At 43.9% G+C, this 25,930-nt stretch overlaps 1 protein-coding gene across 3 annotated transcripts in view; it reads left to right on the top strand.

Annotated features, from left to right (window-relative positions):
- The window catches only part of LOC125890053 (tetratricopeptide repeat protein 28-like), a 196,007-nt gene that overhangs the window by 143,352 nt on the left and 26,725 nt on the right, over positions 1–25,930 (top strand). For all 3 annotated transcript variants that reach the window (XM_049578447.1, XM_049578448.1, XM_049578449.1), the window contains 3 exons: positions 13,466–13,973; positions 23,500–24,296; positions 24,435–24,979. In XM_049578447.1, the coding sequence (XP_049434404.1) occupies positions 13,466–13,973; positions 23,500–24,296; positions 24,435–24,979 (1,850 nt within the window). The remainder of the gene's footprint in view (positions 1–13,465; positions 13,974–23,499; positions 24,297–24,434; positions 24,980–25,930) is intronic.

The raw sequence follows: 25,930 nt of genomic DNA on the forward strand, positions 1-25,930 counted from the left end.
TGCATCCTCTCACTTATTGGCAGCGCAAAAGTGGCCTGTGATTGCTCCATCACTCCAGTGTGAAGAGGCCAATCTAACACAGACAGAAATCCACTTTGTTTGAAGCCACACTGGTGTTTTTCCTATCATTCTTGACTTGACTGGTGGAAGTAGAGTTCGATTGGTGCTTATGTGTCTGCTTTGAGTCAGCTGACCCTCTTCAGTACCTTGCTCAGCATACAAAGTTTCCCCACCACCCGGAGCACCTTCTTTTAGCTTCGGCTTGTCCTCAGCGATGGAGAGGTTAGCTGAGCCAAGTATTCCTCCTACGCTGGCTGATCCCCCTTCTTACATTGCGTGACCTGAACACAACATGCATTCCAGAAAAATCAGGTCCTCAAATTCCAATACAGTCCCTGCAGAGTGTTTGGTAAACATATTCCCCCTCTGTTCTCTCTCTTTCCAGCTCTGCCGTCTGAACACCCCTTTTCCCTCCACGTATCTTTATCCATTACGACGTGTTCCTCAGAAGGCTTTTGTTAAAGTAGCAGAGACAGAGAGACAGTTTCTTCTGGGCACAGGGTGGTTTGTAGGAGCAGAAAGCAGCTCTAAGCAATGTGCATCTCGGGTGGCTTGGCTGAGATGCCAACTTAATTTGTGGCTGAAGGGCTGTAACAAAAGCCAATCACCCTTCCACTCTGGCTTCTATTCTGCCAGAGGCGAGAGATACAATCAGGGCCCCTGCTAGCAACTATTTACCCTCCCTGTCAATCAGAGTCCCGTGGCGTGTGCTCGCAGCTGGAGGCATCACTGGCAGGTGGCCCAGCATCTCCCGGAAAACATGCCTTAAAAGCAACGATTATTTCCTGATTGTCCCTTCCTGTCTTATATGCACCACACCCCACGCTACAACCTGGCACGCCCTTGATCCCTCATCTGCCGTCAACTTTATCTTTCTATCTGCGTGCTTCTCTGTAGTTCATATTACCTGCAAATTAATAGCATCAGTGGAGCTCTGCTGTGCCATCCTGGGAAATTTTGGACTTAAGGAAACTAATTAGGCGATTCTAGTTTTGATCCGTCTGCCTTTACGCACACAGACACACACACATCTAATATAGGGACGCCAGATGTGTCTTACATGGGACATGGTAAGGAATGTTCCTGGGATTTGCTTTCCATCATGCTGCACTAAGGGAGCTTACCATCCTCATGGTCTTAAATCTCTGTCACAGTGGGAGGTAGTGTGTGCACGTGTGTATGTGTATGTGTGCATATGTACATAATGTGTTTATGTATGTGATAAAGCAGCCCAGTGGTGAGATCCTCTTTCTGGTCTTTTATCAGTGGGACCAGTTCTGTCCGCCTGGGGTTAGAGCGAAGGACCCAGTGGTGCTGAAAGCACAGGGTTAGTCTGGTGTAACTTGGAGGAGCCACAGTCTATGGAGCAGTGAGGTGCGGAGGTGCTTTGGAGGGACAGCCCTGTCTTTTGATCCCACCAAGTGCTGGTGTTGATGCTGTGTTCTGCAGGATTCCCAAGCCACAGTAGCCACCCTCACCAGGCTTGTAATTACATTTGGGGAATAAAAGCACAGAGGGAGGAAGGGATTTAAATGGTTTGTGTGCAAGACTGGAGGTAGAGGTCCTTTCGCTTTCTCAGCTGCATGTCATTGCAGATTTATTCGCTCAACACTTCAGAGCATGATGACAAGAGTCAGTATAAAGCATGATCGAGCTGGCTATTTAACTTACAGGTGAGATATGGGAGGTTGTGTTGATGGGGGTTAGGATATGTTTTTTGTTTTGTTTTTTCAGTAGATGTCAATGTTCCTTTTTTATTGATGAAAACATTGAGCAGCACCTGGTGGGTCTTACATTACATGAAGTATACCTTAAGTTGTCATCAGGGCTGTAATCAGCATGCAGAACATTACAACATATTTGTACAGTAGTTGTATATTGTTCCCTCACACAGACTATGACTTCCTTATTTGATCACCTTCAACTTCCATCAGTCAAGTAAAAGGTGAAGAAGTCCAGCCACTCACTTGAAACAGTGAAACATTTTTTGGCACGCTGAGGGCAGAGGAAGAAGCTGAAAACACAACATCTGACATATCAATTGTTTTTAATGATGAATGTGTTAGCAAACACCTGCCAATTGACCCTTTGTTGAGTTCCGCCCCTCAAACGCAGACTGGCTAATCATAGTTTAACACACTGTTCAATAGGTCGAATACAAATTGCAATATTCAGTTAAATGCTGGACCAACAACAAGGTTCGACTGCTGGAGCAGAATGGATAATTAATGTGACCAACACAGAAGGCTTAGTTTGATGACATGTATTGAACATTTTTTTAAATGGAGTACAGTGGAGTGGGACGTGCAGAGGAGCGGTGTGGTGCAAGTCCATCCTACCACTCAAGCAGAATCAGGAAGGTTTACAGTGCAACCAAAGACTTCAAAGTCTCCTGACCATCAATTGTCTTGTCGGTGGATCCTTGTATGGTGGCTTGCCATCAAAGCAGACAAGAAACAGGGCTCTCCTGAAGCCTCAAAATGGCGACTGCATGGTGCAGAGCGCACACGAGGGGGCGGAGTTCAGCTCCCTTTCACTTCACAGATTTTTAAAAAAAATTAACCTGCCTTACAATTGAGATGGGACTGAATTGTAAGGCAGGTTAATTTTCTTTTAAAAACAATTTCTTTCATACACTCAAGAATAGACAGATTTTTATTGTATGGCTGTTAAACATTATTAATAGACACCGTCAGTAGCCCTCTATGCTAACAGCACTACACCAGCATAGAACTGGCCAGCTACAACAAGTGTCTGACAACATCACGGCTGTGCTCTGTCAACTCTCATGCGATCCTTTCTGATTTTCTTCATTTTCAGGCTGGGGCAGGGTGTTTTAATGATATTCGATACCTGGAAAGGTTGAAAGGAGTTTTATGTGTCTTCCCTGTTCCAAAACCGCAATCAAACTTTGACAAGGTTTGCTAGCTCCTGAAAGTATAGCCCACTGCATGTATACACATGCTGCTTCTGTTTTTTTAAGATTTTGACACTGAATTAAGACCTATCCTGCTTTACAGGAACCAGTGAGGGGAAGAAGGGAAACTTTGCAGATATTTAACCAGCTGTGTATCATCGCAGTGTGTGCAGATGAGGGGTGTTTTGCTTCCCAGTTTCTTCTCCAGTTGCCAGCTTTATTTGTCCTCGCAGCAAACAGTAGGCTTCCACAGCTTTTTGGTTGACAACAGCTGCCTGCTGCTGTAAACAGCATTAATGGGATCAGAATCTGTGGGCCAAGAAACAATTACAGTGAGCTAAAAGAGGCTACAATGGTTTGTAGAGCTGCATAGTTCTCTGTCACCATGAGCGACATCTTTCACGTCATTTGATCTATTGTCAATCTAAAAATCAACAATTGGGGTAGCTTTAAGTATCTTTTATGTTGTCCAGATTTGGTTTCTTTCTCTCATGTACAGTACAAAGGCTTTCTCCATGGGTGTCTCTTAACAGTCAAGCTGTTCATTTGTCCAGTTCACTCATGACTTTTTCTAACACAAAGTTAAAGCAAAGCCACAGAGAAACTGTAGCCTTCTGTGGCAGTCACCAATTTAATAAGTTAAGTTAATAAGTTAACAAGGATCCAGGAAGACAGCATCACCTCTGTTTCACCACTGTTGACCCGACATTGCCATAACAGAGGTGGAAATAGGTTGATCTGCACTTTAAATAATGTAAATAGGCATAATTGAGATGATGCAAACTTAATTTAGCATTTTAAATGATCTAAAATGGCAGTCATCAGTGTGATTGACATTAGAACTATGCTGTCTGGGCTACATCTGCTAAATTATTATGGAAATCATGCAAAATAAGCAATTAACAGCCTAGAAAAGGCTTTAACCAAACAACTTATCTAAAAGGGCAGTGTCAACATAAAAACTACCACTGTAAAAAAAACACAACTGTTAAACAGTCCTCTGAGATAAGCTCATATTTTCCCTCTTAAATAGTCATGTAAGGTATTTTGTGTTTTATCTTTTGAAAAGAGTCCTGTGAGGGAGGCTCTTGTTTTACCTCTTAAACCTCCTCAAAATGAGCATATGCCCCTTTGAGTGAAAAGAAAGGCTTTTTGCCTCTCCTATCCTCGGTGTCGGAGTGGTGGAAGTACATTTATATGACGGTGTTGTAGACAGAACGTGATCTCCATTAGATTTTTGACCTCTTCTCTTTCAGCTCCATCTGCACCCTCCTGTCTGTAAAACTCTGCCAGCCTTTGGCAGTTCTGCTCCACACTCTCATTAGTTTCCTCTGGAGGGAGGTCTGGCTAAAATATAGTATATCTATAAGTGCTGGTTGGCCTCTCATGTATGTAGAACTGGATCTAGTGGCTAGGTGGTGTGTAAAGCTTCAGTCATGGTTCACATTCTGGATGGGGTTTTTCACTTCATACAAAGGTGGTGTATAACCTCCACCTAAAAGTGACCCATCTGCTGTCATATCAGCGAAGATCTTTGAGATGAGATTTCGAATCATAGTGAGATACTCTGAGCGAATTCGGTTGGCCTCATACCTTTTCATTTCATGTACAAGTGCTCGTACCATCTGGTGTCGCTCCACTGGCCAAGGTCTTTTGCCATCTATGGTTACAGAATGTTTTTCCTGTGGAATTTGTTGCACAGGAATGTTTCTGTCCATGTTTTCAGTATTTGAGAGGTGGAAGGTCTGCTGCTTAGATCACTGTTTTCTGCCTGGCTTAACATTAATGCGGTGGCCGATCGCTGCGATGGGTTGCAATGAGGCAGAGTGTCTGATGATGGTGATGGAGACTCACAGACTGACAGTGGTGATGAGTTTGGAATAACTTGCACATCCAGCATTACACTAAATATATCTGATGTGTGTTTTCAAATGAGGGTAAAGGGCCTTAAAGTTTTCACACCTTGCACTGTAGGAGTCACCATGACATGTTAGTTCAACTACACCCCACAACCTACCTAACCATACATTTGTCGTTATGTCTGTAAGAGTGACACTTAAAAGGTGACATTTTCAGCCTTACATAAGTCAATACAGTGGCACAGTTAGTATGACCTCAGACCTGACAGGGGAACAATTTTGCTGCCAATGTGGGAAAGAATAAAGTGGCCTGCACAATTTTACTCCTTTGGTCAACTTTTACTTCAGACAGTCAATTCCATTTCCTCAACATTCAGAAATTACTGACACTAACTAAATGCATAATCAAACATATTATGCACTATGTTAATTAGGTTTAAATATGTCAGCAAAAAGCCCAGTATAATTACTGGCTGTTTCTCTGTGTCACCTGTATCAGTGTTAACACAGATATTTTTAATCTTTACCCAAGTTGCAATGTTAACCTTGGTTGGCTATGAACTCAACAGTGAAATAAATCAATGTTTTCATTGTATGCAAACACTATCAGCTCATTCTCCTCTCAAAGATAAAACACCTTTCTGCTTGAAATGATCCTATCACCATTCCAACTATCATGTTTGTTTTGTGTTTTTCATGGCATATGCAGCTAACCAGGTGAAAGGCTATCAGCTCACTAGCAACAACCACAACAGATCTTGAGAAAATTCACAGATGATCCACAACAGTTGGCATTTAATAAAACACAGTGACTCTAAAATGCATGTAAATAAAAATATTAGCCATTTAAATCTCAGCCTCACTAAACAGTGACATTATTAAATCAGACACTCACTAGCTTGACAGCTTGCTGGGCATAAGTTTGGTTTCAAACATTATTTCATAATGCTGCCTTTATGAATAGAATACTGACAAAAAAGACAGGATTGTTTGAAATTACTATCTAATTTGTAGATGCACAACTCAATCAGTGCAGATGAAGCAGGACTTCTTGTTGATGCCTAACACATGAAAAAACTGCTAAATAAAAGCAAGTGCTTACACTACTTCAAATCAAGACACACACTGACTGCCTGTAGATGTTTTAGACTTTTCTTAGATATGTAAAGAACTAAGGTGACAAGGGTATATGAAATGTACAGTAGAGTCAGCCATTTATCCTATACCAGTTCTTTCTCTTTACCCTTTTCAACATTCGCAGTCATTTTGTGAAGCTCACCTTTTCATATCACAACCAAAAAGCACACTTAAAAACAAAGGAGCTAAAAGCAGCCATGCATCCTTCTATTTCACAGAAATCTGATTTGGTCTAAATCCATTAGGTGTGAGTTACTTGCTGTTGCAGATGGATTAGAAGAGAGCGGCACAAAAGCTCTGTCTCCTTTCTCAAAGAGAAGGCTGAGGTGCTGAGAGTCTGGACATTTGGTTGTCACTCTTCATTTCTTTCATTGTGTCAGGCTGCTGCAGGCAACAGTTCTGGCCAGCTCATATTGATCTGGGTCCTCAGACCTTAACCTGTGTTCTCTTATCTCTCTTCTCCTCTCCTCTCCTCTCCTCTCCTCTCCTCTGCCACTTAAGAAATGGAATTTTTCGTGTACCACTGAAAAGGGTTGGACTGTGTGTAGTCCTATGTGTCAGGCCTGATTTGTCCAGTTGTGTGGGCTGACAAGGACAGCGCCTCCCATCACTGGGCCTCCAAAATGCCCTTGGATAACCCTGGACTCTTGCGTCCTTGGATTGAGTGCCTGGCTTCCTGCTGAAAGCTCTCAGATGCAAGTGGGGGCCTGCAAGCTATGCTATATTTGGCACCATGTCCTCAGACCCAGCAGGAAACCATAACAACAGCTAATTAGCGTATAATGGATAGACATTGAGATCTCTATATTTTTTTTCTGTGGCTCAAAAGGTTTCTGCTGCCAACAGGTAGCGTGGTCTGGATCTATTTCGATCACCCTCAGCAGTGTCACTTTAACTGCTCCTAACCTCTATTAGTGCTTAAAGAAGGAGTTATCCACACTTCACAGCATTATGCGTCTCTCTGCTTTGTCCCTAGCTTGAGGCCTTGCAAAGTGGCAAACCTTGATGTTTACCTCAAACCCCTCCTGGAATGACTTTCAAACACCACTGTGATTTCCCCTTCTGTCACCACAAGGTCTCTCAAGAATTGATTCCCTGCACCAGCAGGCATCACACAGCTACGCCCGTGGAGATTTGACTTTAGTACAGAAATAAACAGCAGCCCCGTGCAGCCCTTCAAGGCTTTGCTCTGATTTAGAGTACATTAAGATTCATTCACAGTGCCCCGCTTTCCCGGTGTGCCACCTCTTCAATTTCCTTCTCAACCAGACTTAAGATTCATGTGTTTATATCAGAAGGCAGGAGGGCTGTTTGCGCACATGAACAATGCTGACATCCTGTCACAAGGGACAGGCGCTGGGACTGAGGTAGGGGCTGTGGGGGCTGTGGGGGCTGGAAAGGTGGAGCCAAGCTCCGGCTCAGTTACAGTGCCTCCCTCCTTCCCTCCCTCTCTTTTCCTCACTTAACATTTGGCCATTTCTGTAAACCTTGTTTTGTCTAGCGTATTGTCAGAGAGAGGGAGCCTGAAATATCAAACCCCCACACCACTTGAAGGGAACAGTCAAATTTTCCACTAACACCAATGGAGACTGTCAGATCCAATTTTATTCGGTGCCTCTCGTGTTTCTTCCTCTCAGCTGCCTGTTTGCCACCAACTCTCACAATATAGCCTCAAACAAACACACGAGCACATACTAGAGCAGAGAAGCACAAATACACGCAGATGCAAAAATGTGTCCACACACAGACACACACACACACATACACGCACAGAAGCCACAAAGCTCTGGGATACATTTGTGTATTACTTTGTGTCTCTGTGGATGTGTGAGTGAATGTATACTGGGTCTCTAGAGTAACCACAAATGATCCACCATTTGCCTGGCACTACTGCACAGGCTACCCACAGCTCAGACACCAACAAAAAAAAATCACATTTTTACTAGCATAAGCATTGCCTTCACTACAGCTTTTCTGTGTCTTTTTCTTCATGCCATGTTATACTGCATGGGTGTTAGTGTGTTTATGTGCTTCTTCCTGAGTGTACAGTATGTGTGGATGTGTGAGTGTGTGACTGTTTGAGCGGCAGACAGTCTGACACACAGCGTACGGTAGTAGCTGTCACGAGTGCCCTTACCCGTAGCTTGACCTTTAGTGACAATCAATCCTTTGTGAACATGTCCTGTGAAGGCTAAAGGAATTAGGCCCTCTGGCGTCATTTATCTACAAGCTGGAGGTCACGCAGGTTGTGGAGAAACAAGTGGCTCTACTCGTATCTCATCACTGTTAATAGATCTGATTAGCCCTGATGATTGATTAGAGAAATTGGTTAACAGCCAGGTAAGGTATGATATCTGTGCTTGTTTTCTTCTGAAGCAAATTAGCAGAGCCTTTTTATAAGTAGGCTTTCCAAAATAAGGTACACTTCCTGTTTTGTGTTGATTTGTGATTCTGGAAACAACTGAGATATGATTTTTTTTATCATATCATTTTAAAACTTGGAAAAATAAAAAGTTGGAGCTCTGTAATTTGGCTCGACAGGAAGCAAAGTTGAATTCAGCTTGGCCCATGTCGGGCTTATCAACCACAGTGGGCCGCCAAATCCCTCTGTGTGCATGTGTGTGTGTCCGTGCATGCCTGTGAGTGTATGTATGAAAGAGAGCAATCAGGCACAGCTGTACCTGCCCTCACTTGGCAGAGCACCACATTTGCCTGGTTAAAAAAGCAGAAGGCTTTGATATGGCAGAGAGGCAGTCATTTGGCTGATCTAATGGTTCCTCCCATAGGATCAATATCTGTGTGCAAACACCGAGCAAGAGAAGAGAATGGAGCATACACCCATAAAACCAGCTGAATATTTTATCATATCCATCCCCCGCCCCCAGCCTGTACGCCGACATCACCAGCATGCCTCCTCTCTACCCCCCTTTTCTCTCTCATTTATGCACACATGAACATACATGTTTCTTTGCACATGCACACAGACAGGAACATGCACCTTCGGAAAACATCTTTCAAGCTTCTTTGAGAGCCTCTCTGACTGGTCTGTTCCGTCTCTGAGTTTATTACAGTTGAGATGTTTCCTTTTTTGTCAAAATGCATCTCTGCAGGTGAATTCAGATCTAAAGACATCCTCGCTCTGGGGATGTCTCCAGCATTCTCTCTTCTCATCCTTCAAACACAATCTCTCCCATAGCCTTTTATCTGCCCCCCCTTCTTCTCCCACCCTGCCCCCCCAGCCCAGCCCGCTGCCTCCAGTGTGTGCGGTTCTGTTCCCTGCCAGCCAGCTCCTGTTGCTGCTAGAGCCCAGCTCGTTAAGGGAAACACTGGTGCATGGTCCTCCTCACCTTCCCTCTGCACTGCCTTTTAATTAGACAGCTGTTTGTGTGTGTGTGTGTGTGTGTGTGTGTGTGTGTGTGCGCGCGCGCGCGTGTACCGTTTCAATGTAAGGCTGGAGTGTTTTTTTAGTCACATGAGTCATCTTTTTGAAATGATTGGTATCACAGAGGCTTGTTTGTTTCTCTGATGCTCAACCCTGTCATTAAATATCAGCCTGCACTCAATACATAAAGCTTTTGGAAACAAATATTTTCCCTGGGTTATATTTGATCAGTTTTGGTCCAGAAACTGTTGATGAATTAATTAATCTATTGACAGAAAACAATTTGGATAACTGATGTTGTATGTGAATTATTGTTTAAGGCAATTATCATGGAAAAAAAATGACAAACATTTACTTGTTCCAGCCTCTTAAAATGAAGGTTTGCTGCTATTTTTGTGTCATACGCGTGAGAAATGAATCTATTTGGGGCTGTTGACAGTTTGTCAGACTAAACAGGCAATTTGAAGATGTCATCCTCTCATCTCTGGGAAGTTGGAGTGGGCATTTTTTCCACTATTTTCTGACATTTTCTAAACGATTAATGGGTTAATTCAAATTCATTCATGCATTTAATTTAAATTTGGCATTATATGGCGCATTTTTATTTATTTTTTTATTTTTTTATTCCTGTGAATGCAGTTAGTGCGTGTGTCTGCATCCATGCAAGCAATGTTTTTCCCAAGCTAACAGCCTAACATCTGTATGGGTACAATGAAAGATGGGGTTGTTCCCACCTCTGCAGTAATGGAATCAAACCTGTTCTCCATCTTCCCATGTCAAGAGAGAGTGACTTCTCTCCTCTCCCGTATAATCCCATTAACAGCACTTTGCTGAAGTAGTGGCTGCCCTGCCCTCCTGCAGGACATGGCGTTTGGACAGAGGGCAAACTGTGAGCTCTTTAACACCTCACACCTCCGACTCTCTGTCTCTCTGATGCTCACTTTTTCTTCCATCTGTCTCACTCTCAACTTTTACATCAGATACACAAATATTTTGAGGTCTCTGGAATGATCCGTGTGACCATCAGGTAATTTGTGTAGTTACGTGTATCATAGTAAAACTGTTAGCTTACTGACACTGGTTTTCAAGTCGTACCTTGGTGATATAAAGCCATGCCAGTGGAGAAGTGTGGCTCTAATGGAGTATAGCCAGCAAGTGTAGTAAAAGAAGACAGGGGCAAGTATTTTTTATGAAAGTAGTTAATGTCAGAGCAGTGGACGATTGCTTTGTTTGCCTGTTTCTGTCCACACACGTGTTTATGAGCTTCTACGAGGTCTGGTAGGCCCTAATCCAACTATTTACATCTCCATGACAACCCCGCCTGTCCCATAAGCTCTGCCAGTCTGTGATGATAGCCTTGGTTGTTTGGAGTATATCAGAGCTCAGAGGTCCAAAGTGAAATAAGGAGGATTTTCAAAGGCATATTCACACAGCTGCAAGGCGAGGCATAACCACATATTTCAACACAGCAGTGAAGTGGTGGGCAGGACTCGGCTGTTCCAGGGTAAGAAATAAAACACACCAGGGGCTCAGAGTAACAGATCTTGCACCAAGCCCAGCCATCAAGAGCAGCACTGCTGCATGACATAAGGGGCTAATTATGCTAAGTACAATACATTACCTCTAGCATGTGCTATGCAAGCAGCCATTTCTCTAATGTGCTGCAGAATATAAACATACTTAGTAGAGGAGGCTGACAGAGGAGAATCAGCAAGGCATCCTAAACCACTGTCCTTGTCAGAGGAAAGAAATGGAATAATGTTGTTGGAGCCAAGCATTTCTGATTAACATGTCATCTCAGCCTTACCCTGCTGCCTCCCTTCTCCCTTTCCATCTCTCCCAGGCAGAACTAGTTTACCTTTCATTAGGAGACCCTTGGTGCAAAATGTGTTTGCTGATAAGAGCCAGCGGTTTATCAACAGTTTATAAAGCATGGCGCTAGGATTAATCAAATCAGCACACATCCGGAGAAGGGCTGGACTCTGTAAACACAATCAGATCTGACTCTGCAGATGGATTGAGAGAAGTGGGGGAGAGAGGGTAAGAACAGGGAGGGAGGACAGATAAGTGCAGAAAAGAAATGGAATCAAATTAGAATGAAGTCAATTTGGCAGAAATTATGTATTTCGGGCAATTATTTCGCTCCCAGACAGAATCCCTATTTTTGCGATACTGGTGGGAAGTCAAAATGAGCAGTGGTGGGAGAGGGCTGCAGTCAGAAGTGAGAGAGATATGGTCCCAGTGTCTGTCCCTGCGCCAAACACAGTGCATCCTCTGTGACTAGCAAGGCTGGCTCCTCATTATCTTGGCTTCCATCTGAGGAGAAAATGCAGCGTTGCAGTCTCACTTTAGAGGGACACTGATCACAAGAGCAACTCATCTCAACTGGAGAAAGATTGCGTTCCCCCCTTCTCGCTTTCTCTTCTCGTGTCTCCCACTGCACAGACAGAGATGAGGAATCCTCTCTGTTTTTCGGCTCAGAAAAGTGGAAGTTTGAGTCGGAGAGATGGAGCGAAGCTTCAAAAGGCACATGTAATTGAGCAGCCCTAGATAGGCTATCTGGGAACATGAAACAGCAACAGTTGTGACGGAGGGTAATTGCCTCCCTGGGCCTGTATAATGCCTTGTCGAGTCTTTAAACTTGAGCAAACTGCTGGAAGTCCTTATGTCAGCAGGTAATTGGTTCCAGGCATCAGCAGCTATGTGAAATGAAGGAAAGATAGGTAGGAGGGGTGTATGTGTGTGTTTAGAAAAAGAACGTATGAACGATTCAAAGAAAAAGCGCCTTTATAAGCGTCTTCAGTGTGTTCTGCGGTATTGATTTTTTTCTCAACTATGTGCTTTGCTTTTCATTTATTCAGAGTTTCATTATGTGGCGCTAGAGCAAAGTGAAAATATCTTCTGCTCTTTCTTCAAATTACATCTTGATGTATATGCTAGATAATATCTATGTAAATTTCAAATTGAAGATAGCACCACTCCTGCCTCCTCTAAAGCCCAACGCAAGTGTCAGTGGCCGGTTAGCAACATATGGCCAGGAAAGCTGCTTTCATAAACATCCCACAGCTGAAACTACATTGACTGCTCCATCCTTTACCGTAGCTGACTTTTGACTTTCTAGTTATCTGGCTCTAATTGCCCCCAGGATGACCCAGGTCACCCCTGTTGCTGAGGCTCCAAGCTAGGCAAGATGGGCAGCTCTGTGGCCTTCACTGTCAGGATGTCTGTCCTCTCCGCTGGCCTGCATCCAACCCTCTTCCTGGCTGGAGGATGCAGAGTTGGACCTCAGGAAGGAGATGCTTTATTAGCTGGCCCTGCATGATTAATTGAACATCTGCTCGCACAAAGACAGCTGACCCCAATTCCCAGCTGTTTACCCTCTGTATAAACAGTTAATAAGCCGGCAGTGAATGTGTCACACAGGGGGTCAAGACTGCATTTTGAGAAACTTTTCCAATTTAACTGCTAAACCTCTCCCATTGCAGTTGCAGCCAGTGTATTTTTTATTTTCACAGGTGGACACTGCTTGAGAAAATGGAAGATGAGAATATACAGAATATTGTTCTCTCTGTTTTTAGCTTGAAAGGTCTTGCCAGCAGTTAGTCAGTCAGCCAGTTGGCCCCCCGTGGCTCTGCTGTGAAGCTAAAACCCCTCTCCTCTCCCTCCTGATTAGCAGTGTCTTTGTTCCGTTGGTGGTGGCACGCCATGAAGCGTGATTGCAGTGGGCAAACTGACGGCTTTAAAACAAGCCTGCCGCTGCGCTGATCTGCATCACACTTTACCCCCCTCCTTGCTAAGCAAAGACGAAATCAAATCAGGTTTTGCTTGTTGTTTGGTTTCTGAGCAGTAAGCCTCCTAAGAGATTTGGGAATTTAGATTTTTTTTTTCTTTTTCTTTTTTCCATTTGATGTACAGCACTTCTGGCTAAAGGGACGTTTAAGTGTGGGTGGGAAATCTGCAATGCAAAGGCAACAAAATTACTCACTGTTGATGGAATGTGGGTATAATTAATGGGGCTATTTGAGATTTTTTTCACTTGCCTACAGTTTATTACCTTTCTGTTTTACTTACTTGCTGTCTATCTTTCTCTCTCTCTCTCTTTATCCATAGGCTGCTTCGATGGCGCTGAGCAGCTTGGGCCACGTATATACAGCCATAGGGGACTATCCGAACGCCCTAGCCAGCCACAAGCAGTGTGTCCTGCTGGCCAAGCAGTCCAAGGATCAGCTGTCTGAGGCTCGCGAGCTGGGAAACATGGGGGCTGTCTACATCGCCATGGGAGACTTTGAAAATGCTGTCCAATGCCACGAGCAGCACCTGGGCATTGCCAAGGCCCTGGAAAATAAACGAGAAGAAGCTCGGGCCTATAGTAACCTGGGCAGTGCCTACCACTACCACCGCAACTTTGACAAGGCTATGTCCTACCATACTCATGTTCTGGAGCTTGCCCAAGAGCTGGAGGAAAAGTCCATTGAGATGAGAGCCTATGCAGGACTGGGTCATGCTGCTCGCTGCATGCAGGACTTGGAGAGGGCCAAGCAGTACCATGAACAGCAGCTGTCGATAGCTGAGGGTTTGAAGGACAGGGCCGCAGAAGGAAGGGCCTCCTCCAATCTGGGTATGTATGCACAATGCTAAAAGACTTCTGAGATAAATTAGTTGCTAAGCCAAAGTCTTCCATATGTTCCTGGTAGATCATTTGCTTTCTATGGTTAGATGTTAACACACAGTGTGCTGAATAACAATAGATCACTTTGGGTTGTCAGAGAATGTTTTTGACCACTTATGTCAGTCTATAGGTTAATTTTACTACTCCTCAGTTTAATGCACTGCTCTCCACCTGAGTCAGCAGGGAGGCAGTGGTGCAGCTCAACCATTGGTAACGCCATCCTGACCCAGTGGTGTTGCTGTGGAAACATTTTGCTTTGCCCTGGTGACTAAACCTCTTTCAGCATTGTTAACTACTGTTTTTATTGTTTACTCTGTTAGCACCATTAGCAGTGTTAGCACAGCTATTGGTGCTATCATAGTTAACAATGCTAAGGGAGTTTTGCGGCTCAAAATAAAAGCCCTTATGCAACAGGGCTACCTGAGGGGAGACCAAAGGGTGGCCATCATGTTTCCTTAGCACTGCCATCCTGCCACCATTGGCGTTACCAGCAGAAATTGCTGAATGAGTGGTGCAGCTAGTAAGCTCCTACCGGACCCAGGTGGTGCACAGTGCAAAGTGGCCAGAGCTAACTTACCAGGGGAGACCAGAGGGTGTGTCACTGGGCACTATGTTTCAGCATGTTAATGCAGGTGGCCACCTATCTGTCAACAAAATCATCAGAAAATAAAGTAAAAGGCAATACATTTACAACACAAAACATTAAAAATTCACCACCTCTAAGTGGATCGAACCTTGAAACGCAGCGCTAAAGCTCATTGACTCAATGGAGCATCAAACTAAAAGGAAAAGTCTCTTGTATTTCACATTGTTTTGTGTTTTTTCTTAAAAATGAACATGTTAGTTACCAGTTAATGGGTGTCAGGCTATTGAAAGCAAAATAAAACAAAACTGACACCCATAATCACTGTCATTATCTCAGAATTGAGGAATTATCATTACTAGTGGATTCAAAGATACATTATGAAACGTAATCCAATGCTATGGCAGGAAAAACCAGTAATGTTGTTGCATCATTATTGGGAGAGTTTGATAATTGAGATGAAAAGTAGTACTCTGTTAAGAACTGTGAGTGTGTTGCTTCAGCGGCCAGTGATGAAATCAAGGAGGTCCAGTCTAAGACACTACACAGTGGTTTATGATGCAAAGAGAGATATGAGATGGATTTTACAACTCCAGAAAGTTTTTATAGCAGCAATAATTTTATCTGCTGTCTTGACAATCAAGACACAATCTGCATAGTGATGCTGTCCATGATACAAAGTAATCTACCAGGAATGTATACTTGCATGCATTGATTGGCCAGCGCAGCACCTTGCTGGATGCATTGTGAAGCACTATCAGTCAACATTGTCCATTCTAATGTACAAGTATTGATCACTAGAGTGAATCTCCCAGGGACACATGACTGACTTCGGTATAAGAGTTCTCTTTAGAACTGATTGGTGAGATCTCCCCCAAATACTTAAATCCCTTTTACAAGGATCTGGGTATCATCTCATCCCCTCTAATGGAAATCCACTCACAGTATCCACAGTATATTGTGAAAGTATGACATCCTTTTAGATTCTTCTTTTACCCTTTCAGTGGAGGACAAAATACAGGCCCCTCATGTGATGAATCCATATCTCAACACATCCTCTGAGATAAGGAAGCATCTGGTAGTTAGATAGTAAGAAATCTTGCAAACTGGAAGTGTTTACTGATTGTTTGCTTCACCATGGGAATTTATGAGAGTTATTTTAGCTACATTTGACCTAACCTACTCAAAGGAGGGATGAGAGGAAAATAAGATGAGAGCGTGTAAGGTGTCCTGCCTGCCCTTTTATTGTTTTGGGGATACAGTATGAGAGCTTCCATTTCCTGCTCACTGTGCTGCTGGCTACAGTCTTTGTTTGTCTTCATTTAAATGAGCTGTTTACTTACTGTTGTTTTCAATGATATTTATGGTTAGTGAGACCTGGGTGTTTTGAGGCAGAAACCAGCAGTATGTTACCATATCATCACTATTTTATGTAAAGTTGTTTTTAGATATACTATTTAAGGGTTGCATTATGTCCTACAGTGAATAGTACCCAGCAGATTATGCAGGCAGAAGGTAGTGTGCAGTGCAGGGCTTCTGCATGAGAGCCAGGGAAGAGGATGGTGCATGTTAAAGCCAACAGTAATTTGTGAGCCCAGGAAGTTATATGGTGATAGAATGCCAACATGTTATGTACACTGTCAGGGTATAAATAACCCCTGTAAAAAATGTGTAGTTTTTGCAGGAAATCTTTTCACATTAATCTGCTCTGCTCTCACCTTCACTCTGGGTTGGACTTAATCACGTCTTGAAATGAAAAGTAGTGTGAAAATAAATAAAAACGAGATGGGGGAAATTAAATATACGATCAGGATCTTTTGATTGAATCTTAAAATGTAATTATTGTCCCCTTAAAAAATCCAATGTCTTACAGGCAAATCCTGCTAGACTGACATTAAAAGTGAGGTAACCTTGTGGATTCTGCTAATATAATGATGAAAGGAACCTTAGGGATAAAGGTGTCCCTTTGGATACTCAATACCCCAGGAGATAAATGGTATGGCCAATTCTCCTGTATTTAGTCCAGCAGTTACAACCTATGCTGGGTGACTTATGATAGCCATCAAGACAGTAGTAAACCTGACTCTAATGGACAACTAAGAGGCATAATAGTTCCTCCCAGATGAATTATTCTTTAACCTAATGTGAAAAAGTGTGCAAGCAGAGAGTGGGGTTAATCAGCCAAACATAAATTGAAGTCGTCCTTTGACCAGCCTAATGGTCGCATATCCTGGAGTGCTCTTAGCACCAACACACACCTGATTTTAAAAGTGATCTAGATGTCATAAATTAGGAGCTCTGGTGAGAACATTTTATGATCTTTCAGTACACGTGAGCTTTATTAGAAGTGACTATATGTCATGCAGCAAATGTGTTCTTATCTGTAGTGTGATTGCCATTACGATGGCAAGAGCGCCCTGTTTCATTATTAGTTGCAACACTGCAGTTCTTCCAGTCCATGACAGAGTAATGATAGTGTAGCTGATGCAGTGTCAAAGACCTCCAGAGCAGAGGCTAAATGAGTGGGTGGCGACGATGAAGCCTGTTGCACCATCACGTGGATGCAGTACCCCTTGACACCCAAAGAAGCTTGCTGCCCATCTCAGTGCTACCTGATCTGTTGGTACTTCTCGTCTGTTTTCTTTCTCTCCTTTTTTTCTTTCCAGTTTTTGACGCGTCCCTCTTTCATTCTCTCTCCTCACCCCTACCGATTGTAATCTGCAGCTGTCAAGCTCCCAGTAATTGAAACTGACTTGATGAATCGCTTAATTACCTTTAATAGCTGATAGAATAGAGGAGCTGAATAATGAAGATAACAGAGGATGAAGTGGAGGTTGTGAAGCATCAGTCGGTAATTGCCCCATTGTTGTTGTTGTTGTTGTTTTTGTTTGCGGCAGTGGGGTGCGCGTTGTTACTCCGTCATCGACACCCGCGAGCCTGCTTAGCACAATAAGATGTGGGCTAAAACTAACAGGATGTTGTTTGAGACTTCAAAAAATGCTGCCTTTACGCCACGCACAAACAGGGGGAAGGATGATCGAGTGAAGATTAACGAGCAGCAGCGATAAAAGCCAAAAAACACTGTGAAAGATGGGAAGGAGAAGTTGCAGAAACAGGAAAGAGCAAACTTTTATTATGCCCTCTCAGCTTGTCGTTAATGTTGCGTGTAGTGTGGGTGGAGCAGCAGCTGACATGGCTCTGAGGTACAGTGGTATAGAGATCGCCATGCTTTAATATCTAACCATGATGCCCAGCGGTACCAGCAGCCCTGGCTCAGCACACTCTGACCTATAAAGGATATGAAAATGTTGCATTCCAGCCCCATTTATTATTCATTAATTGGCTAACTTACCCCCTAGTCAGCAATATTTAATATCTGAGTGAGGACTGAAGTGGTGGGTTTCCATGTAGCTCACATTTCTGATATTCATGAAACAGAATCTAAATTCTATTATTTCCCCTTGCATTTCACTTCAAAGAGACTTTGAATAAGTTTGTTTGATAGCGCTTGTGTTTAAAGCCGGCCTCTCTCGTGGCCTCTTTTCCACAATTCACACCTCCTCGTTTGACCATATGTCTCAAAGAAGTCACTTTAAATGTCGGCTCCCATCAGCGAGAAGGGCTGGAGGTAACAGTCCTAATTAAGCTTCTTTTTTTTTTCTCCCTTCCTTTTATCCGGCATCCCCAGGGAATGCTTTCTGCTGATGCTCACAAAAACAAAGCAACAGAAAGAGGAAAACAACAGGAAGAAGAGTTCACACAACAGCACAGAATCAGACAATGTGCACTGCAATGCTCTTTATTCAAATCTCATCAACGGTATCTAAAAAAAAAAAAAACTTCTGTATTGAATTAGTTTCAGACCTTTTATGCTAAACCCCTTTTGCACTTACAGCTTTTTCCACTTATGGGTCATGTGAGAACGAGTACGCTGGAATCTACATTCCAGAAAATCAGTTGTGGAAATGTGCTGGGTCTAGACATCTGATAACCAGGTTTTGTAACATGTCTGACACTAACAATGTCACACTAGTCGATTGTATTCATATTTTTAATAGGTTGTGTTTTTTGGCAGTTGAAAAAACACTGACCCTGAGACTGAGAGCTCTTTAGCATTTAATCATAAAAGGAATTATGTCAGCCTTTCCAGTAAATGGCATATAAAGAGGCAGAATTGTCGAATAATTAGTAGATAAGATAAACATAATTTCTAATGCTTTTACCACCATCATTATCATCATTATAACAACAACAACAATGGCTGCATGAACATAAACCCAGTACCTTTTCAAAAGTGATTTCCGACTGCCCACAGCAGGGACAAACTACAGACAGCAACCAGACTTGCCTGAGGCACTGAAACATAGAGATTATTCAGTTTTGTACCTAAGCCCTTGGAAACAGCACTGATTGGAGATATATTAGTTATTAGTATATTAGTCTGACGAGGGAAAGCGAGCAGGAGAGGGCTGAATTTACAGAGGAATTTAGCGAGCCTAATGGCCCAGACAGGATGAATGAAAGAACGCTGTAACAGGGGGGAAGACAGGAAAAGAGCCTATTGAATACATAAAAAAAGTGCATTTATCTGAGATCGGTGACATCTTCAACTCTTCATTAGTGACTGAGTAAATATCTCAAGTAAATACAAGCAGGCCTACAAAAGAAGAGAGAGGTTGATGAGGTGGTTGGATTTTCAGGATGCTGGTCTTATGTTGCTCCCCTGAAGAGATCATTGCTTGCTAACTCATCTGTGCACCCTGGCCCCAAATTTCTGTTTGTTGGAAAAGCAGCAGACGCTCCCCGACTCCCCCTGCATGGCCCCCTTCAATCTCCTCACAGAGGACCATGCCAGAAACTGGACTAGAGGCCCTGTGAAACACACACTCCTTGGCTTTGTGCTTACACTAAACTTTAGCTCACTGCATGCAGTCTACTCATTAAGTGAAACAAAAGAGCTGTAGCTTTCTTTTGCATTAAACAACTGATCCCTGCATTCGGCACATCTGCTAATTCAGCACGAATTGCGATGTGTTCCTAACCTGAGAGGCGATAGTGCAGTGCAAAACAAAGTTGAGACGTTGAGACGTCGAGACTGAGCATTGTTGGATTACGGGGTAGGAGGGATCAGATGTCATGCGTGTGGACAGTAAAGGCACAGTTGGTGTGGTGAGGGTTAGCGGGAGCGGGGAGGGAAGCAGCTCAGCTGGTGCTGCTGGAGGACACGTACAGCAGTCTGCGTGTTTCTGTTGGCAGACCACCCACACAGCACGCATCCATCTATCCATACGCTGTCCTTTTTTATCTTCCCCCTTCCTGTCTCTCTGTCAGTCAGACTGTAGGAGATGTCTGTGTCTGCGAGTAAGGATTTGCTACCTTAAGCCCAGACTCCGCCCTGTCCCTACTCCTGCAGACCCCGGCAGGATCCAGACTCTGCCTCAGCTCACTACTTCCCCCCACAGATCATAACATACACTATTGTATGTAGTACAACTCATAAGATACTTTGCATATTATAATGGAGTCTTTCAACTTCCATTCACTCTTTCATTTTCATAGACACGATTAGAGTGGAAGTCGCTATGAAAGTAATCCCCCATATCATGATACAGTCATCCGTATATCATCTGTGGAGGTTACACATACTGGGTATGAACCTTTTCAATCTGCTGTTCCCCTTTCTCTGTGGTGACTAAAATTGAGTCAGACTATTGCAATTCTTTTCTTCTTTTTCACCACACTAAAACACCAAACTAGAAAAATGTGTAAATTACTGTATTTTAGTACTTTACACATGCCAATCTTCTTCAGCTGAGACCTGAATAGGAGTCAACATTTCCACACACACCACAATTCCAGCGTCATGTTCCGGGTTTTATTTCCTCAAACATGAATGCAAATTATAATGTTGACCTCATTCTGGAATATAAATGAGAAACAAACCCAAGTCATTATTTTGGGCTCAGGCTGGTCATCTCTACTCTATTCCTAGTATCACACCAGCCCAGTGGCAGCAGCACCATTGTTGGTAAAAAAAAATCCTCTTAGCTGACTGTAGGCAGTGGCGCTCTGGACCTCCATAGCTCCCTGGAAGAATGACACAGTGATTTACTCAGAACAAGACACCATCCCTCAAAGTCATCACTGCAGCATATCCCTCTATGTACACCCAGCTGTGTAATGAAAAGTGACAACACATTGCCATGCTTTTAATGTCTTTGGTTATGGGGGGATGGCGAGGGCTCTGGATGGATAGGGCCCTGTGTAAAAGTATTTGAATGATGTGGTGTGTGCTTTGTCCTGGTTTTTCACAGTCATCGTCTCCAGCTGTGCTCAAAGGAGAAACAATTGAGCCATATTATTCAATATGTTACAGTCAAGTGCATTTAGGACGCACCACAGACTTACGATGTTAAGACTCACTTAAATTGAATCTGATTGGGTCATTTTGATTTGGACAACACACCACAGTGACCACTTGAGCTAAAGTCCCCGCACTGATTCCAAATTTTTTTGGTTTCAGCAGTGTTTTTCCAGCTTGTTTGGTATGGTTTTATTTACTATCCTGCTGGATACTATTCCCAGAGGGTTCCCTAATCCTCTTACCATATGGGGGGGAGGGCAGAAAATATTTTCTTGCTTCAAGTGTGGCTCCAGGCATAGCCTAAGGCTTATGGCAATTTTGGCTGCAGCTTCCGAGCCCAACCTCAAACCTCGCCATACACCCCCAGCCTCTGCCCCGGCTGTCTTTTCTACCCCTCCGTCCATCGCCGAGCCCCAGATCCATTTTTAGCCTGCAGCATGGAACATGTTTGCTGGTAATACATCAGTAGGCATTATATCCTCAGTAAGATCAGACTCCATTGGGAAAAGCATAACCTTGGGAGTGACTTTGTGGCGAGAGCTGTCAGTGCTCTTCCAACTAGCCTGCTGTGAATCTTAACGTGCTTCCAGTCTTAGGAAAGACTCCCGGGAAAGACAAATCTGAGGGGTTTGTCCAAGGTGTAGGAAATGTGTGTGCCAGTGAAACCTTAAAATCCAAAATGTTCTGAGCCACATTTATTTATTTTGGCTCAAGCTAAGGACAGTTTTACTGTATTTGTATTGTGCATAGTCCAAAGAACCACAATGAATTTCACTCATTGTGAAGTTATGTCATTTGTAATCTGAAATCCTCCTGTATTGTTTGGCAGCACCGCTTCTCTGTGTTCTACTCTGTGATACGTCTAGCATACCAAGCCCTCGGGGCACTGACCTGATGATTACAAGGTCAGTTCAGGTTGTTTTGCTTTAACCTGAGGACACAAGCAAGCAAACAAACAGCAAATCAGGTTTGATTTGTCAGTAGGTGTCTGCTGCATGCTGAATCATGGTCTGAATTAAGCAGGCAGAGGATCTGTGATGATGTTTTCTCAGCGAAATCCAATCTGTCTGCAGAGAAAAGCTGTTGGATTTTTTTTTCAGACATCCAATTTAGGCAGGTTTAGTCTGAAACAAATCCCCTCATTTAGACTTGATTTAGAGTGAAATATTGATCATGCAAATTGCACGCTAGTGGGTTATGTCCACCAGCCTACAACAGTTTATGTGCACTATACAGTATATGTGTTACATACCTGGTAATGTGTCAAACCAATACGCAGCCCAGTGGCTCATAGTGTGGAGGCGCCAAAGCTTTTTTTCTCCCATTCTCATTGGCCTAATGTGCTGCTTTTTAATTGAGCCAACATCTGAATGCATGGCCACATCTATCGTATAACTTCTGCCGTCGTTTGAGCCGTCTGTTTAGTTTCAATCCCACTGTTTATATAGCCTGTGTTCAGGCCCATAATGTGGCAGGTTTCGGATGAAATAAATGGGAAAACACACATGGCGGTAACTAATCCCGGCGGCACCATCACACACTCACCACAAGCCACAGAGCCCCTCTCCACCCCTGGTTCCCACCCGCTCTGACTGTTTCCATCCCTGTTGTCCCATCAGCAGCCGTACCCCCATCCCAGTAGCCCATTAGTCTCCATGCTGATGCAGCAAAGCAATGATGGCCAGTCTGGTGAATGAAGGACTAAGTTATTTGCCTTGCAGCTGTCCATCCGCCAACCTTCAGCCGTCCTGTCTTCTCTCTCAGTGAGCTTTCATATTATCAGTGCAATTATTATCATTGAGAGTTGGTTGGCAATGCAAAAGGAGAGACCCAAAGATTAGTAGTGAGTCTCAGAGGGAAGGAGGAGAGATGCAATAGATATGCCGTGATGTCTCTTTACTCTCTGCTGTGTATTAGTCATTGTGTATAAGCATGTGGGTCTGGGTGCAGATTTGTTTGGATGTTGTGTGTATGTATGTGTGTGTGCCAGATGGCTGCCTGGCTGTGGGGTAAAGCTATTATTTTTCTGAGGATGGTATTTTATCAGAGATAATACGCTCAATGCACTGGGTTCTCCATTATTTATTGTTTCTCCATACTTATCTCATTTTTCTAAAGTTGTTTGCTGAGCTTTCCATCAGCTCTTCACGCTCTCCCCGCACTTTTACTTCCTCTGTCTTTCTTTCTTGTTCTCCCATAACCGTTTCCAACTCTGTGGAAAAATTGTTGGTTTTGGTAAAATCCCTCTAAGACACAATCATCAAAGACAGCTTAGGCAATCAAAAGATTCTATTTTGGTGTTATAATAACTCTGTTTGATTGCACTACATTTTAATGACCATAATTCTGTTGGAGAGTGTGTTGTGTAAGCAGAGAACAGATGGCTCAGAGAGCATATTTTAACAACCAAATGACTTGTTTTGTACATGAAGAGCTGACTAGGCACTTGAATTTTACTCAATTACAATTTTCCTCTGAATGGGTCTTTAACTTCATCCTCTCGCACTCCCTCTTCTCTCTCTCCACAGGCATCATCCACCAGATGAAGGGGGACTATGAGACTGCACTGAAACTCCACAAAACACACCTGGCCATTGCTCAGGAGCTGAATGACTATGCTGCTCAGGGCCGGGCCTATGGTAACATGGGTAATGCCTACAATGCCCTGGGAGCCTTTGACCAGGCTGTTCGCTACCATCGCCAGGAGCTGCAGATTTCCATGGAGGTTAATGACCGGGCCTCGCAGGCCTCCACCCATGGAAACCTGGCTGTGGCGTACCAAGCCCTGGGAGCCCATGACCGCGCTCTACAACATTACCAGAACCACCTCAACATCGCTCGTGAGCTCAGAGACGTCCAGAGTGAGGCGCGGGCTCTGGGCAACCTCGGCAACTTCCACTGCTCTCGAGGAGAGTTCCCTCAGGCCGTGCCCTACTACGAGCAGTACCTCCGCTTGTCCCCTGACCTCCAAGACATGGAGAGTGAAGGGAAAGTTTGTCACAATCTGGGTTATGCCCACTACTGTCTGGGCAACTACCAGGATGCCGTCAAATACTATGAGCAGGACCTAGCTCTGGCGAAGGACCTTCATGACAAACTGAGTCAGGCCAAGGCATACTGTAACCTCGGTTTAGCATTCAAGGCCTTGGGAGACTTCACTAAGGCGGAGGAGTGTCAGAAATACCTGCTGTCCCTGGCCCAGTCCCTGAACAATGCACAAGCTCGCTTCAGAGCTCTGGGGAACCTCGGGGACATATTTGTCTGTAAAAAAGATGTGGCTGGAGCCATTCAGTTTTACGAGCAGCAACTGGCCTTAGCTCACCAGGTATGGCCACACACAATGTAGTACAACATATACTAGAACAATTCATCATATAAATAGGAAATGTCATGTGGAATGTAATTTTGACATCACTCACCTAAGTCCCACCTGCTGATATTGTGACATTCTATCTCATTTCAGGTTAAGGAGCGTAGGATGGAGGCCTGTGCCTATGCCGCCCTCGGGGCCACCTACAGACTTGTGCAGAAATATGACAAAGCTCTGGGCTACCACACCCAGGAGCTGGAGGTGTATCAAGAGCTGGGCGACGTGCCAGGAGAGTGCAAAGCCCACGGTCACCTGGCAGCTGTCTACATGGCCCTGGGGAAGTACGCCATGGCCTTCAAGAGCTACGAAGAGCAGTTGGAGCTAGGACGGAGGCTGAAGGATCCTGTCGTGGAGGCTCAGGTGTACGGAAATATGGGCATCACTAAAATGAATGTAGGCGTGATGGAGGAGGCGATTGGCTACCTGGAGCAGCAGCTGGCCACTTTACAGCAGCTGAGCGGCAACGAGGCAGTAATGGACAGGGGAAGGGCCTATGGGAACCTGGGAGACTGTTATGAGGCTCTGGGAGACTTTGAGGAAGCCATCAAGTACTATGACCAGTATCTGTCAGTGGCCCAGAGCCTCAACCGCATGCAAGACCAGGAGAAGGCTTACAGGGGCTTAGGCAATGGACACAGGTTAGTCCTCTGTAAATGAAAGGTGTAATGTTTTAACTGACTGTTTCACATTAGCACTTAACCCAACCCTCCAGGTTCAGGCCAGACTGGGCTTTAATTTCTCAATAGTCAGGTTCTTGCCAATTTCCCTTCTTTTTTTTTTAATACAGACCTTATAGTCTGTGTAATGTAATGAATAATGTCTGGGCTGCGTTGCCCATGTTGTAAAGCCATTATAAGTAATGAAAATGTTGATTTTTAGAATTAGATTTAACCTGACAAAACATTATTCTACATTCTGGTGCCTGCATGGCAAAAGTGGGAGGGGAAACAAGACGACTTGGTCAGCAGTGTTTGCTTCTGCTTTCCTCACAGTGGCAGAGATGTGTGTAACATACAGCAGAGAGTGGTAACCATCATCTGTGCGTCATGTTGCTGTGGACCTCCATGCACAATGAAGGGGCGAGGGGTGCAGCTCGCTTTGCTGAACCTGGCTTGTGCAAGACAGACAGAAATAAAACAAGAAAGGGAAGAAGGAGGCCCTAGCTTTTAATAAATGTTGTAATATTAAAAAAAAAGGTCTTTAAAATTTGGGTTTCCAATCAAACTCAAGCCCTCGCTGCTGTGGCTCAGACATGGACTGGGCTTGGACAGAAACTAAACAGGTTCATGTAGAGTTGGGCCTGAGTTTTTTGGGCGTGATCAAAGCTCTGTTTCACATTTCTAGGGAAATACTTTCCATTCTTTGTATTATGCAGCGGTATCAATTTCCCTTAGCTGTCGCAGTAGCAGATAACTGTATTGACTGAGTAATGCTAATAATGACAGTAATCCTACTTTGCATATTATTTTTCTCCTTGCGCTCAAAATAAAGGACCACCATAGTTTAGAGGCACCTTGCTGGTGAGCACGGCTTGGATGTGAGCCTGGTGCTAGCTGTCTCAGCAGCAGCCTAGTGGCCCTGGCCCTTAT

This window comes from Epinephelus fuscoguttatus, linkage group LG6 (genome assembly GCF_011397635.1).
Source record: "Epinephelus fuscoguttatus linkage group LG6, E.fuscoguttatus.final_Chr_v1".
In the NCBI taxonomy this organism is placed as follows: Eukaryota; Metazoa; Chordata; class Actinopteri; order Perciformes; family Serranidae; genus Epinephelus; species Epinephelus fuscoguttatus.